General features: G+C 33.6%; 1 protein-coding gene across 1 annotated transcript in view; it reads left to right on the forward strand.

Annotated features, from left to right (window-relative positions):
* The window catches only part of RasGAP1 (Ras GTPase activating protein 1), a 105,999-nt gene extending 90,322 nt beyond the window's left edge, over window positions 1-15,677 (forward strand). Inside the window, exon 6 of the mRNA XM_067788200.1 lies at window positions 1,476-15,677. Within this exon, the coding sequence (XP_067644301.1) occupies window positions 1,476-2,243 (768 nt within the window). The 3' untranslated portion in view covers window positions 2,244-15,677. The remainder of the gene's footprint in view (window positions 1-1,475) is intronic.
* The last annotated feature ends 1,622 nt before the right edge of the window (window positions 15,678-17,299 follow it).

The following is a 17,299-nucleotide window of genomic DNA, read 5'->3' on the forward strand; positions in this document are numbered from 1 at the left end:
GATATGCATCCGGCAAAGGACCATCAACATCGATAATACTCCTCCGCCCTTCGGGGAGTGTCGTTATCGCTACGCCAACAGCAACAACCCTATGTAAATTTTTTTTTTGGAATTTCGAAAGATTTCTTTTAATAGTATTGGCACAGGCTTGAAAGGCTGTAAGATGTATATATAAAGTCCAACATGGATGAAAAACTGTTCGCCAAACACGCGTACATCAAAGGGAAGTCGGTAGGCTTGACACTATAAGAAGTACTCCTTAGGAATCTTCTTAGACATTGCCTAGGCTTTCAACAATGTCTCTAAACAGGCGATCAGGTACATTGACTTACATACAAGTACATTTAGCCCTAACGAAATTGATCGGTTGCATGCATATTTGCAGGCCACAAAATAGGGGAACGCCGCAGGATGGGATATTGTCACCTCTGCTGTGAATGCTGGCCATCGACCAACTGCTCATTCGGTTTGATGAGAGACCCGTCGGCGTACGCACATGACGTTACAATCATAAGTGGAAAGTGCCTACGGGGTTGCACTTAAGCCTCGGAGCAGGTTGAGCGCAGACCTTACGATCTTAGTATAGCGTCATCGAATATTCGACGCACACACTACCTAGTCTAGTTCCCTACCTGAGCTTTGATGGGTCTCTTAGAGCCATGACAGAGGTGGAAGGTTAGCGCACGGCCGCTTAGATGGCAGATGAGGCTATACACGTGTGTACCGATTTAATGTTGAGGTGTAAGCAATCCCTGAAAAAATCGGGATAAAGATACCTTTATATTTCACTTTTATGGTTGACTGTATACTTATGATGTGTATTCTGACTGGACACTGCCTTTCGGCGCCATACGCTTTTAAATTAGGCCTTTACAGTGATAGCAGATGTTGGAAGTGCGGGTTGGAGGAGGAATCGATCGAGCACGTCTTGTACTCGTGCCATGCGCTCGCAAGGCTAAGACTCCAAGGATGGCACAGCTACCAGACCTAGCAGCAAGTAGCATAGGTCGTAGAAAGCTTCTAGTATTTGCGATGAGTATGGAGTTATTTGATTTCTGATAGGGTTTTTCAGTTTGGTCGATGAGCAAACTTCTGGTAACATTATGGACTCAATCAGTGTGTGTGAGGTCCTCATGGACCAGCCAGTTCAACCGTACCTAACCTATGTGGTCTTATGAATGAAATTAACGATTTTTTGTATTCTCACCCCCGGAAAGGAAATCAGCAAATCAGCGCCCCGTAATTATGGATCGTCTCTATGTGATATCGCCAACCTTTAGAGAAAGATCATACAAGTAACTTTCCCGACAAAGTACTTTGCCTTTTTTTGGCAGAAATACACTCGGAGTGTTTGCCAAATCCTGGCGAGGGACGACGCCGCTTAGAAACTGCCTTTCTTTTGCGTCCACTCCCACACCAAACTTTCACTTCTTTCTTAACTAAAATGCTTTTATCTTTTTGCTTTTCTCTTCTAGATCATACGCAAAGAGCGTTCTCTCATTGTGCAAGCAACAAATTGTGTTGAGGAACGTGAATGGATTGATTTGTTACACAAAATTTGCCTTACAAACTCTATCCGCCTGCAATACTTTCACCCGTCCGCCTTTGTGAATGGCATTTATAGTTGTTGTTCGCGTTCGGACGAAAATGCGCCTGGTTGTCGTACCGTATCAGCTGAAGCTATCAACTATTTTCAAATGGATCTTGTCACCTCACTTGATCCTGCACTTGATCTACAACGAATTCATACATTAATTATGTCGCATATGACACAATTGGCGGCGCCACTTGATCCCATTGCATTTCATCATTTACCGCAAGGTCATAACCCTCTTGGTCCTACAGCATTAGCATTGCAACAACAAGCACCAGCATCATATGCTGAATTTCAGGCAACTATCGAACAATTACGCAAAGTTGCTTTTGTCATTGATCGCGATCATCGTAATTATAAAGCGGGTATAGCGCGTGAATTGAAATATGGTAGTAGGCAAGCGCCAATTGGTGATGATAATTACTTACATATGATGCATGCGGCGGGCCATTTTAATATACAACAACATCATCATCAGCAGCAGCAGCAACAACAACAACAACATCCGCAGCAGCCTCAACTTCAGCAACATCATCACCAACAGCAGGTCGTATTTCATGCACAACACCAACAACATTCCCAACCACAACCAGCGCAAGTTTTGCCACAAATGCAACATGTCCGCGCTTATCCATATCAACTTAAATAGCTAACAAAGTGTTAAGAATAAGAGAAAGCAGACTACACACCCACAATGGCGTTGGAGCATGCGCTTGCGCATATGCTTAGATGTAGGCCAATTGATAAGCGGAGAAAGCGAAAGCGCTTGTACAACGAAACTGATTATTCTGCGTACCTTCATACAACTTGAAAAGCAATAGGTACTTACCTACAAATAAATGTATAAACAAACATGCCTATTTACTATGTATAATGGCAGCTAAGTATATGGAGATATACAAACATAATATTATATATGTATGTACATAAATAGGTTAGTGGAAATTAGACCTAAGTTCACAAAACGAGCGCATGGTATCTCTGGAAAACTAAAAAATGTGTTATTTCTGTCAAATCAATCAATGGATGTAATCCTAAGCTGTGGATTATTTGGTTTATAACGTTTCTTTCATATTGTAACAAAGTTCTGCCAGGAGCAAATACGCACACTCTACTTTCAGGAGTAGCGGCGTTAAGAAAAATAATTATTTGAAAGACTCGTATTGAGGACCGACATTGCCTATAAAAATGCCAAACAAATTTGCGAAATTTAACTATGGACACAATCAGTCAGTAAAGACCTCACTTTATTGGTGGCCGGCCAGTTCAATCAATTTCCAGTTCATCACTTAGTTGAAAACGTATTTGATACTCCATAGTGTCACAGTTCATATCACGCCTCAGATTTTTTTTATTTACTTTTTAAAATATATTTATCTCAACCACACCGTGTTTAGCAGGGAATAAAGAGCTAAAAATTAAATGTTTCCATAAAAATGTACATGACTCTCCCACATTAACAAATGTTTACATACATGTTAAAAAGTGCTCTTATTCAAAAGCTTATCGCTTGAATTACAATAAAATTTTAGGTATCCGAAACTTCAATTTAAACTTAGTTTTGTATGCATTGAAACATTGAAACTATCATTATCTGGGGCATTAGTACTTATTACACTGCGTTACAAAAACGAGCTTTAGTTCTGTCCTATGAACCAAATATACGTTTTCGGAAAGGGGAGAAAAATAAAAGTACACGTGTATCGGCGTTTTTTGTTTTATGTATAAAGTATAAAGCTCATAGTGTCCGTATGTCCGCCTGTGTGAAAGACTTTGGAACGTTATTTCGTAACAAACGTAACAAAAGTTATTTCGGGGCGGGCACTGCATTTTTTCTCAGATGAAATATATAGAAATACGTTTTCGCATAACAGAACTTAAAACAATTGTCAAAGTATACATCTCCTAGTAGCGCAACGGTCAGCTGATCGGATACAAACGGCACAGTGTGTTGTATCAAACAATAAATTAAACGAATTTAAATGATGCAATCCTTGATTGTGCAATTCAATGTTTCATCTGTCATACCAGTTGTAAGTATTGTAAAAGTCATAAACAGTTTAGTGTTAGAAAGTTAATATTGATAAACTACAAATATATGGAGTAGGATGGGTTGAAAAACATTTTTTTTTTCGGAACGCTTTAGTAGTTTAACAATTTTGTCCCTTCAAGTTATACCGAAAAAACTGAAAAAAAATAAAAAAATTTTATAAATTCAGGAAAATCTGAGAATTCATAAATATCTATTTTTTTTTTAATTTGACGTGATACAGACATTTCCACGAGTCTGATAAATTCAGCTCGATTGGATCACGGAAAAAGTACTAAAAATCGATCCAAAGTCCTTCACTCAGGCGGACAGACGGACACTACGAGCTTTATACTTTATACATAAACAAAAAAATTGTGACGCGTACATGAAAATCGCCAATACACGTGTGTTTTTATTTTTTCTCCCCTTTCCGAAAACGTATATTTGGTTCATAGGAGAGAATGTGTGTAACGCGGTGTTATTACTCGATTCGAAAGAAGGTTCTTTCAGATTTCAAAACAAAAAATTTATGTGATTTGTTGACAGCTTTCGAATCGAGAATAAGGCCCCTTGTTTTCAAGATTCGAAATATAAACGTATAAAAAAAAGGAAACGTTGAGTTTGGCACAACTTATATATACATATTGTAACGAATTTAGGGAAATTCCGCTTATTTGAAACCTTCTGCTAACGTTCGAATCGCAAAACTGTCGAATAAATCACTCCAATATTCTGTATTGCAAACTGGGCTTTATTTAGATTACTTTGGGAGTAGCACTTCACAACTAATAGCGTGCTTGCGCTGCTTTTATACTCTCCATTGCTTCGTTTGCAAAGGTCTAGGCGTTTCACCTTCTCGAACTATTTTATCTACGCTTGGTAATTAGTTATATGAGTACATGCATATTTGTAGTTTATAGTCAGATGCGTGTGTGTGTGTTTGACTAACTACTTCGGCTGATGACCACGTCTGTGTGTGTGAGATAGCTCTTCGTCGCCTTCTACATAAGTTTTGCTAGATTTAATGTGTACATGTACATAAGAGTGGCTGCTTCATGTATTTGTTGTTGTGTGATTCTTTACTAACAGCTTAGTGATGCTAATATTCGTCACAATATCATACACATTACTCTGGCAGAACTCCGTTCTCTGTATTAAATTTATCCAAATCGAAAGTAGCCAATTTTGCAAACATTGATCAATTTAGCATGGATGCCACTGTTACGAAGACCAATCAACCATAACTAAAAGCGAGAGTTCAAATTCTGTATAAATAGTATGTTCTAAATATTTTTATATATATGTAGATGCATATGTGCTACGTACATGCATTTTAATTATTGCGTGTTTGCTTCTAAGTATATGCGAATTAATAATAATATAAACTCATTTACTATAAAAAAATGCGCCGAGCAACATCAATCTGCCTTATTTTAGTTTTAAAAACTGCATATATGGCAAAATATTGTTCTGGCTAAAAAAATTTCTTTTTATCCAAGTAAGGTTTCAAATTTCGTTACATATACACTTGTGAACACGAAAATCGAACTGTGAACTTTTTGTGGTAGAGTCCAAGCAAAGTTTTTTACAATAACGGTTCTCATTGAACGAATAATTTTACGAAAATTGTGAATTAAAACAAGTAAGCAGAAATGTAAACGTTTTTATGAAATGTAATCGAATTCACATTTTTAAGGTCTAAATAGTTGGGTATTTATTCCGAAACTACCTTGAAAGTTTTTCTTTCGAAATTGAAGCTTGTTTCTCTTCGAAGCCTATTTCGATACAAATTCAAAGATAATTTCAAATGTGAAAGAAATGATTTACGAATGGAGATCGAGTCGAATTCTTCAATTCGCTAGCCCTATTACCTACACGAGTTTTAGACTAAATTCGAATGTGTTAAATCCAATATGTGAATTATTTTGTCAACATTGGAACATACCTATATGTGTATTCAAATTCAAGTAAATTTTTCAAACTTCATGTAACCAATCCGCATTAAGCATTTTATTTTGCCAATTTACTGTATTCGAAAATAAAAATTCATAATTGGAAATAGTGCTATACACAAATAAAAATTGGAGTTTAGTAAATTTGTTTTTAAATGTAAGTTTATTTTATATCAGGTTGGAACTTAATATTAACGGATTTATACACACTGTAAAATTTCAAAAAAAAAATCCAAGTTGAACAAATTTACTTTCGAATCGAAAAGTTGTGCCCTTTTCTGTTACACGATTTGTATATGCACTTACTCTGTTAAAGTTTTAAATTAGGGTTGTGCGAATATTCGAAATTTGAATTACCCAAAGCGAATCGATTCGATATGAGATTCGAATAGTTCGAATTATTCGAATAGCTTGAATGATCCAAATAAATACATGCCTTTTATACTTTTCGCAATCATTTTTCTGAAGATTTTAGGTATAAATTTTTGGTTAAAAAAAATTTTAAATTTTATAGAATCAGTAGTTTCAAATTACTTCATTAACTTTTCTCAATGAGGTCGATTAATATAAACGAATGTATTAATTGAACCATGAAGTGATTTCTATCTTAGAGTAATTTTCTGAATATAAAAATAGTTTGATTGGAATTAAACTATCTATCCGGTTTCAAAAACATAATAGGTTGTTTCGCTTTATCTTGCCAGATGCACCGATTGCACGGATAGTTTATATCCTACAACAAAATAAGCAAGCCTAAGCAATAAAAATAAAAAATAAAAACAATTGCTCAATAATTTCGCTCACAGAATGAGAGGAATACCTTTGAGGCAGGGTTGATTTTCATTTCCTACAGTTCGATGAACAAAAAGACACACTGGTTTGTGCATGCTGTGGCGAATGTTGACATCACTATGCTGTTAGTAAATAATCGCAACAACAAAACACAGCAAGCAGCGACACTTATGTACAAGGCAACGAAGAGATATCTCACACACACACATGTAATCATCAGCCGAAGTAGTTACTCACACATACACACGCATATGGATAGTAGAAAAGCATAAACTACAAATATACATAAGGGAGTTCAGGATTTTGTGCAAATGGTCTAGCATCATTGTATTTGCAAACTGGTGTAGTATTTTTACACAAAACGCCAAAAAGTTATACGACTATGCATTTGCTACGTCATGGCAAAAACCCAACATCAAAAACCGTAGTTTATTATCTCAATATTGAATAGCAAATCATCAGCTGTCAAAACAAAACAAAAAATGGAAAGAAAAAATTTAAAATGAAAAAAGTTGCTCTGAATCCGTAGCTTATAATTGCTATAGCAACGTTTCCAACGTCAAATGCACAAAATTCTGAATTCCCTTCATGTATATAGCTTCTAACCAAGCATGAGATACAACTGTTCGGGAAATTACTAGATCTTAGGAGAAATGTGTGAACGAGAAAACCGAGAGTATAAAAGCAGCGCAAGCTGAGAAATGACTAATCAGTTTGATTAAAACGCGCTTTTGTGAAGTGCGTGATATAATTGTAGTACTCCCAAAGTGGTATAAATAAGGACCATTTTGCAGTACCGAATATTGGAGTGAATAAATAACAATTCAGCGATTCGAACATTAGCAGAAGGTGCATAATTATCAAAAATCGCCAGGATTCGTTACAATACTATAATTTGCACGGATTGCATATAAGTTCTTGCGTGTATTTTGTTGTTGTGACTCAACTTTACGTGCAATCCGTACACCGTATGCAAGATAAAGCGAATTCCTCTATTCTGTCAAAGTTTCTAGTTGGCTTTCTGATTTTGCATTTTATAAGTATACAAAAAAAGAACTCACACTCGAAAATAAAAAAAAAAATTATTTTCGAACTCATATACATATAATTTGAAACAAAAAAATTTTATGTAGCATATTTATTTTTTTATTTGGCGCCCAGCCTTTTATATTACCAATTTTCAGAATCTAATTGCGAAAATTTTTGTACGATGTAAAAATATATTCAATTAGAATGTGTTTTTAGTTTGCTTGCGAGTAAATTAAGTTGCACTGATAATTCGAACTATTTTATGAAGCCAAAAATGTGCGCTAATATGTTTCATGTTAAATAATATATTACTTTATTTCAGGGACGGAAAATAATAATTTTTTTTTTTCGGAGTCGAAAAAGTCCGGGTCAAAAAATTGTCCCAGGTGAAAATGTTTGAGTTCTCAGGTATCAAATCAAATCATGCATCATTTTTATTTTTCGAACTTTTTCCATAATAGTCCACATATCAAAGTAAAATCTGTATTTTTATTTTTTGAGTCCGATAGAACTAGTTAAACTCGGACTTTAAAAATAAAAGTCCGGAAATAAAAGTTAAAAAGACTTTTATTTTTTAAGGCCAAATAAAAAAAAAATTTAATTCGGATAAGCCGTTTCTTTGTTATCAAGCCGGACTTTTATTTTGGCCTTAAAAAAAAGTCCGGATTTAACTTTTATTTCCGGACTTTTATTTTTAAAAGTCCGAGTTTAGCTAGTTCCATCTGACTCAAGTAATAAAAATCGGAAAATAATTTTTATCTTGATCCAAATATATTAAAAGTTCAAAATTAATAGTTTTGCAAGGAATTATATTATAAAAGGAATAATAGTTTCCGTCCCTGCTTTATTTGAGATTTTGTTATCATTAAAAATATTAAACAACTCTATTGTAAAAAACTGGTTGCCGGTCTCTTCGATAAGCGTTTATACTAAATGAAGCACTGTTAACACAACAACAACTAAATGAATCGTATTTGTGTGCGCAGGCGCGTGCGGGGATCTATGCATGTGTGTACATATGTATATATATATATATATATATATATACGTGCGAAACTATTTATTTTATACAATTCTATATAATAACTATATATACATACATACTTATATAAATATTATATAAGTAAGTAATAAAAATTAAAAAAAAAAAATTAGGGATAAACTATCTACTGCTACTTCGAGCGTTAGTTCAAAATTAAACGCTTTGTAGTGTGCATATACTATATATTTATTTAGTTATTATAACGCATACTTATACTAAATCTGTAGTAGGTAAGCGTATAAATCCAGATAAATATTAATATATATATGTATGCGTAAATTCGAACAAACCTGGCTTATCTAAAATCGCCTGCTTCGCCTCAATTGATAGAGGCCAAGTTAAACGGTTATGTGAGTAGTAATAAATATAATTAAGCTATAAGAAATTAACTCCAATTTACTGCATTATAGGCTCTAAGCTAAATTATTAAAAATATACATGCATACATTTATCTATATATAATAACTCAAAGAACTTTCTGTATGATATTTTTCTTTTCAATGGACTTTTGTAAAATAGACTTTTTTATTTTATTTTAAATTTAAAAGAAATGAAGTGTAACTGTTATTAAATGAAATTATTATTATATACATACATACATATTTATTTAAGTTATCGTTAATGAAATTGTTAAGAAAATGAGAAGTCATTGTTTGGAAAATATTTAAATGAAATGGTTCGTAGCAACTTTAAACTTATATTTTATACCAATCTGCAAATAAGCTTTGATTTTGTAATGCTTCTTTTTAAATGAGAAGAATATTTCTTAGCTCGAATGAAATTATGTCATCTGTTAGGAGGAAGGCGTTTCGTAAAACCACTAACTCAGAAAAATTGATAAAGAACGATCTATTTTAAGGCTTGTTTTTTTTTAACAGCTGTGAGGGACTTTTTCGGTTATGCCGGGAAGCCACAGATTTGCATACCTAATCTGGCTCACTTTATTGAAAATGTCAAAATAATACACATCTACTACTTATCGAGTAGTAATTTGGCATACAACAAGTCAAGCTGGGGTCTGAGGAACTGTCAAAAAATTAAAAAAAAAAAACCTGATTTGCAAATGCTATTCAGCCCAATTCTAAACTAAAATTTTTGTATTCTCCCAGTCCTCGTATTCTAAATAAAAATTCCTTGTATGTTTTTTCACTTCTCCTATTCTGAACAATGTTCGAAAAAGCGGATACCGGTTATGGGAGAAAAGTAGGTATTATGAATGTGAGGGAGAGGGAGATTTCTCTGCCATTTCATAGGAGTTTTTTAACTTGTTAAATTAAAGGGAATGCATCAAAATAGTTAAAGGAAATTGGTTCTTTTAAGAAAGAACACTTATTTGTACAAATTTGTGCTAAAATATGAATGTACATTCTACCACAATATTCTCACTGTTAATACAACAACAACAACAACAACCACAATAGTCTTTATTTTAAGTAGAAAAGGATATCATAAGCAATAGAAGAGATCTTGGTATATTTGATGCAGCCATCCAGAAATTGCGCAAGGATTTTTAAGAAGGCTTAAATAGATTTTGGCATATGAAGAAAGACGAATTCAACTCGACTTGACCGCCAGAAAATTGCTTTGCTGAATGGAAGCAGGAAACTCCGGCGGATTTGTGTTATCCCGCCGTCTTCTTTTATGCTCCTCTGTTGATGTTGCTGTGGCACCAATTCATTACTCATTTCAGTGAATACCACATGAAATGCAATACTGTGCATTGTTTTATTTTATTTCTTAATTTCAAACAAATTCGCAACAATAGTTAAACTTTTAAATTTTTTAAACAACAAAGAAAAGCGCTACGAAATTTCAATTCACAAAACAGCTGACTTTGAAAATTCGAAATTCCTATTCCCCAATTATTGTTCTCCCTAGAAGAAAATAATTGGAGGAATTTTTCCGCGGGAATAAAAAAATCCACGAGAACAAAATTTCGAGGGAATATTTAGAATTGGGCTGATTATGAATTAGTTTTTGTTTTCGATAATTAAAAAAAAAAATGTTAGTGAAATTTATTATGAAATCTCTGAGAACCAATTTTGAAAACGTTTTCGAAAAAATTCAAAAATCGTCAAATTATCTCTAAAGTTTTTCGGGTTTAGCTAAGCTTGTACCACATTCATCTGTGATTTAAACTGAAAAAGTACAGGGTTGAAACTTTTACTTTCGCAATGATTTCTGACAATTTTTTTCCGAAAGCGTTTTCAGAAATACAAATTTCGAGAGCTCAAACTTATACTTTGCTAGACTAAAATTATTTAAACTATAAAACTTCATGCTAAAACCTAATTCCACAGTTCTTTCGTAAACGTTTTTAAAATGAGCTAACATTATTGTCTTTAAACAAATCATCATTATTCTTTAATAATTGAAAAAAAGCAATTAAATTATATTTTGCTGCTAGTTTTTGCTAGCAGGTGTACAGTATTTTCGCAGTTGACTCTGGAAATAATTTTCGATATATATTTAGATGCGTTCTTCAGCCCATAGCTGAGATAGCGGGTTTTGTTTTGTAAGGCGACAGCTTAGAGAGGATAATATTTCACTCAGCATTTATTGGTTATAATTTGAATTGAGGGACTGTACAAAATGGAAGCAATATCGTATAATAAGTATTAATTCCAAAATTGAATATATCTATATACACTGGCAAATTGTTACATTTGAAACATAGTTTCCACTTATTTAAATAAAATTAATTAATATACACTTTGGGTTTAGTGGAACACTGCTTTTAATCGACCACTTTCAATTTGCATGGATTTTACTGCAAATTTTTCATTAATCGCACACTTGTGTATCAAAGTTCTAGTAATAAAAGAAATGTATGAACTAATTAGATTATAAACAATGTCGGCCTTTTTTTAGCGGCAGAGTAATGATGGTATTGTTAAAAATGGATCTTCATACAGATCATTTTCGTTAAATGTTCCCTTGGTCCAGGACTGCTGAATACTTTCTTATTCGTACTTAATGTCAGGGGTGGAAACTGTTATTCCTTTTATAATATAATTCCTTGCAAAACTATTAATTTTCGACTTTTAATATATTTGGATCAAGATAGAAATTATTTTCGGATTTTTATTACCTGAGTCCGATAGAACTAGTTAAATTTGGAACTTTGTGGACTTTTATGGAAAAAGTTCGAAAAATAAAAAGGATGCATGATTCGACATGATATTGCTTAGGGATACCTGGGAACTCAAACATTTTCACCTAGGACAATTTTTTGACGAGGACTTTTTCGACTCCGAAAAAAAAATTATTATTATTTTCTGTCCCTGCTTAATGTGGTATTTGAACCCGATATGCATAATCTGGAACAAATACAGATTTGATACCCAAGGAGTTATTGTTCCTTATAAAAATATTCAAATTTCATACTAACACTATGACCCGCCACCATTATCGTTTCAAGATTTTTGTCGGACAAGTAAAAATACGAAGTAAAGCCTTAATAAAAGTAGGAATGGTGGCCTTTCAAGGTGTTAAGGTTGAAATGGTTTTTCTTCTAGAAAACACACATTTCCTAAGACATGGTTTACATATAACGAAATTATTTTCACGGGTCCGAATCAAGCTAGAGGCCTAACAATAATTATTTTATCATTATTATTGTTATATATGATATAACAACAAAAATTGTTAATACATCCCAGAGCACGGGGAAAAAGTGTCAATAAAATATGACGCTATGGCAGCATTGCCATCAAACAAGTCCAATTTTCACATTCAACAGATGTCGCAGTGTTGTGAATATCAATTGGCAAGAACCAGAATAGAAGTAGGATTAATGAAGACAAACAAAAAACCGCTGTGATGGCTGAATGGTTATAGCGGCGGCGCCTAAACGTTGCCGATGAAGGAATTTAGCAGTTCCCGAAATGGATCTATACAACGAGCTTTGGCAGTTGTCTAAATTTTTTCTTTCTTCTATTCTAATTTAATAATTTTTTCAATTAAGAAAAAATTTATCATAACAATAATAATGATAAAATAATTATTGTTAGGCCTTGAGCTCGATTCGAACCCGCGATCTTACAAATCAGTAGGCCGATATAACAACAAAAATTTAAATTATTTTCATTTAGAACTCAACTCCTAATCGGTAATTACGAACAAATTTTCGAGATTGCGTTTTTTTCTTAGTCCTGAAACTATCTCTAGGGTGTCGTCTCTAAATGGAAGCACGAAATAAAAGAGAAACGAGAAAATTGGGCAGTTAACAATCTAGGTCCTAGGAATGGAACATATGTGAATGCATTGACTAACTATTGTGGTTTTGTTTTACATAAGTGCATGTGTAACCGTGGTCTTTTTTACCAAAACTAAAGTGTACGTTTTTTTTTTTTTTAGCAAAAATGCCATGTTCGATGATCCATTTGAAAAAAATGCCATAATTGTTCTGCTACAAAATTTTAACTGTTAATGCAATTTTTAGGATTTTTTTCTTTAGTTTTATCAAAATCTTACACAATGTTTGGAGCAGCTAAGATATACATATCGCACACTAAATACAAAAGAGTCCTAACTTAAAATTTTTCAAAATCTGTTTTTTTCCATAAACCAATTCAGAGATGTGTGCTCTCTGCTGCCCCTTAAATTTCGTTGTCATTATTTTCTTCTTCAACTGGAAATTTACCCTTATACCAGTTTTGGTGTTGATTGCATCGCTTGCGCTGTATCAAGTAATGAGTACTATTTTTAGGTGTGTCAATATGCTTAAGAACAAGTGATCAGTTTTTTTACGCATAAAGCGTATTATTTTAAATTCTGACTATCTTGTTGCAAAAAAGTTTTAACGTTGTTGTGTATTAATTAATTTCAAATGAATAAGAATATTGACTGATTAATTAAAATTGTGTCTTTTTATACGTAAAGAGTAAGTAAATTTGTGTGTATTATTGTAAAATGTGCCTTTTTTGATGAAATAATTGTCATAAATAGTCATAATTCAAAATTACTATATATTTTGTCCGTAAACAAATAATTACAGCAAAATTTCGTCAATTAATTTTATAATGAAGGTATCCTTCTTTGTAAAACTGGATTTCAGTATAACATTACAGACGTTTTCACATAACCCGTTTTCCTTCTCTCCTCAACATTTACATTTTTCAAGTTGTGACTCTTTTGTAGTTAGTATGCGATGTATGAAAATGGTGTTAATTGTTGTTTTTAATTATTACAATGTACGAGAAATTTTAAACTCATTTTTGAAGCTATTTAAAAGAAAAAACCAAATTTATGCAACTTTTAGATGAAAACTGTAATTTATGAAATTCAGCTTTTATAAAATTAAACCAAGCCTACTTTACTCATTACTACTTCGTATTGCCAATACACTTACAATTATAAGCAATCATAAATGTTAGTGAAGTGCTACTTTTGTTGTTACACGCTGTTAAAAGTTACTGTCTTCCCAGTTTGTGTCTTCACATTATTATTACCATTTAAAACTTCCGTGCTACTGATTGGATTTTTAATTTTATTTTTTATAAGCTTAGTTTTATCTCGTCATTTTATTTTATTTCTATACCCAGCTGCACTAGAACACAAGATATTATAACTGAAATGAAGTAGGGTCATGAGGCGCTTCCCAAGACAGTCGGTTCTATGTACCGGAGCGGCTCTGAATTTTTCCCGACCAATGACTGTCATTTCAGTGTAACCCCGTTTCACTGCTACAACAACAGCAACAGGGTCATGAGCATTAAACCCAACAAACATTTATGTTGGAGAACGATTAGAAAACGAATGTTGTTGTAGCGATAACGATACTCCCCGAAGGCCCTGGGGAGTGCTATAGATGTTGCTGGTCCTTTGCGGATGCAGATCTGGGGAACGATTTAGTATGACAACATGAAACCTTCACGGCCTTACCGCCCTCCCACACCCTAGATCCATGAGGAACATGTGGTCGCCAAAGCCTCGGCTGTTGAAGTAACAGGATTCACCACGGGTAGGTGAGGTTGACGCTGGCAACACCTATAAAGGGTTGCGCTACACAACCCCTTGAATCAATTTCGTATTTTAGTCGCCTCTTACGGAATACTTGCCACGGTATATTCTAAGCCCCCCTAACCCGCTGGGAAAGACTTCTCTGGTCTGTTGTTGTTGGTCTTGTAGCAGTGCTAGGCCCATCCAATAGGTGCGACCGATCACAAATTGTCATCAATATCCTCTAACGGGGGTCCAAGGAAACTTGCTGTTTCAACAGGGGTGGACCATAATGTGGGGTGTTTGAGGCGTTGGTTCCACATTACAATTAAAGAGATGGTTGGTGTCATATGGGGACACATTGCAAACAGGGCATATATTTAGTATGTCGGGGTTGATTCTGGTTACAGTATCCAGATCGAAGTTGAACTAGAGTGACTCGCGTTTCCCTGGGGAGAGTGCGTTCCTCTTCCGCAAGTTTTGGGTACTGTTCTTTGAGTACTGTATTCACCGGGCAATTCCTGGCATAAAGGTCCGACGCCTGTTTGTGGAGTTCTGTGAGGACCTGCTTGTGTTTTTTTGCTTCATACGGCTGAGTTCTCAGGTGCCTTCTCTGGTCTGTTCTTACCCAACATTACCGATTGTAGAATTGATGCATAGCACCCCTTCTGAATAACTATGCATCAAGCTGTTTAATTAGCTAGCTAATCCGTGTTAACGGCTCGTCTGTCTGAGCTATAAGACGTTCGATTTAATGTTATATGCCTTTTCGGTTTCATTGAGTTTTTATGGAATAATAATTTAATTTAGGATTGTTAATGAATTTTAGCATACATTCAAGTGTACAAATTTACATTAAATATTACATTTTTTCTAAATATTCGATACAACGATTATCATTTACAAACATCATCATACGGGCGTTCTTATATACATATTTTATTTATGCTTATTAGTTATTTTTCGTAAAAAAAATGCGTTGCTTATTTCATAGAAAAAGTAAATTTATATTTAATTGTACTATTTTAGTTATTTAATATAGTTAATTTTGCTTCTTTTTTCCTTTCTTAATTTAAAATGTATTTAAGTTATTTAGTTATTAAAAGTATCAGTTAGCATATTTTACTTCTTACTACTTTTATATTAATATGGTTACATATTATTAAAACTTCATTATAGCTATTATTAATAATACTTTTAAAACTATGTTTTACGATAGTTGTTAAGTTATATATAAGTTTGTAATTGGTACAAAATATTTTTTTTAATAAAAGAAACTCCCAACTTGGCATTTATGACATATAATAATCGTGATTTTGATTTGGTTCTGGGAAATCGATTTTCCAATTAGCTCTCCGGGCGCCAATTCGATAGGCCTTTGACCTTGTTAGCCCCATGTTGATGCTTGATCAGCGAATTTATTTTATCAAGCAACTCCGAGCACGACGAGAACAACTTCCTATCATTTCCGCTATATAAACTTGACAATAAACAAGTAAAGGTGTCTAAGTTCGGGTGTAACAGAACATTATATACTCAACTTGAACTTCAATTGTACATTTCATTTCAGATAAATTACTTTTCTACATAACACGTGGCACAGCCCGTTTAAAAGAAACATGTCTCCCATTTCCTCTTACAATAAAACTTGATAAGTGAAGTATTATTGTTTCAAAACTATTTTTTGCTAAGTTATAGCTTTATTATTCTGGTCTACGACCCTTTTAAACTTGTTTTATATCTAAGTTGCCGTGGTCTTTAACCGATCCCGTCCATTTTTACTAGAAATATTTTCTGCTATAGGGAAAATCTGTGTACCTAATTTTATTACGATCCTTTAATTTTTCTTCGAGTTATGGCTCCCGAAACATAGAAAATTGCTTAGTCATAAAAGGGGCGGTGCCACACCCATTTTCAAAAATTTTAGTGTTTTCCAATTTAATGTTATAATTCAATTTAGAAAGTAAAATTCTATTGATACAAAGCTCTTTTTCGCTAAGACATAGCTTATTATTTTCGTCCACGACCCTGTAAAAAATATTTTACATAAAAGTGGGCGTGGTCTTTAACCGATCTCGTCCATTTTTCCGAGAAATATTTCCTGCTATAGGGAAAACTGGTGTACCCAATTTTATTACGATCCGTTAATTTATTTTCGAGTCATGGCTCCCGAAACATAGAAAATTGCTTAGTCATAAAAGGGCGGTGCCACGCCCATTTTTTTAAATTGGAAGTTTTTCCTATTGTTATAAATCCACTTGGGAAATGAAATACCATTAATATAAAGCTCTTTTTTTGCAAAGATACAGCTTATTTTATTCGTCCCCGACCCTTTTAAAAATCTTTTATATAAAAGTAGGAGTGGTCCTTAACCGATTTCGTAACTTTTTTTTCCAAGCATTCCTTATAGTAAAGGCAACCTCTGCCGAATTTTGTTACGATAGGTTTAAGGATTTTTGATTTATGATTAAAAGTATTTGTGAAATTTATTTTATCACAAGTGTGCGGTGCCACGCCCATTTTAAACATTTTTTTTTTCAAATTTTTATCAAGAGTCTCAATATCAGTCCACACGTCAAATTTCAACATTCTAGGTGTATTATTTACTAAATAATCAGGTTTTTTGTGTTTTCCAAAATGTTATATATATAAAAAGGGGCGTGGTTATCATCCGATTTCGCTCATTTTCAATATCAATCTATTCTGGGTTCACGTAAGCTCGTGTACCAAATTTGGTGAAGATATCTCAATTACTCAAGTTATCGTGTTAACGGACAGACGGACGGACGGACATGGCTCAATCAAATCTTTATTCGACACTGGTGATTTTGATATATGGAAGTCTATATCTATCTCGATTCCTTTATACCTGTACAACCAACCGTTTTCCAATCAAAGTTAATATACTCTGTGTA

Source organism: Eurosta solidaginis, chromosome 5 (assembly GCF_040869045.1).
Source record: "Eurosta solidaginis isolate ZX-2024a chromosome 5, ASM4086904v1, whole genome shotgun sequence".
NCBI lineage: Eukaryota > Metazoa > Arthropoda > Insecta > Diptera > Tephritidae > Eurosta > Eurosta solidaginis.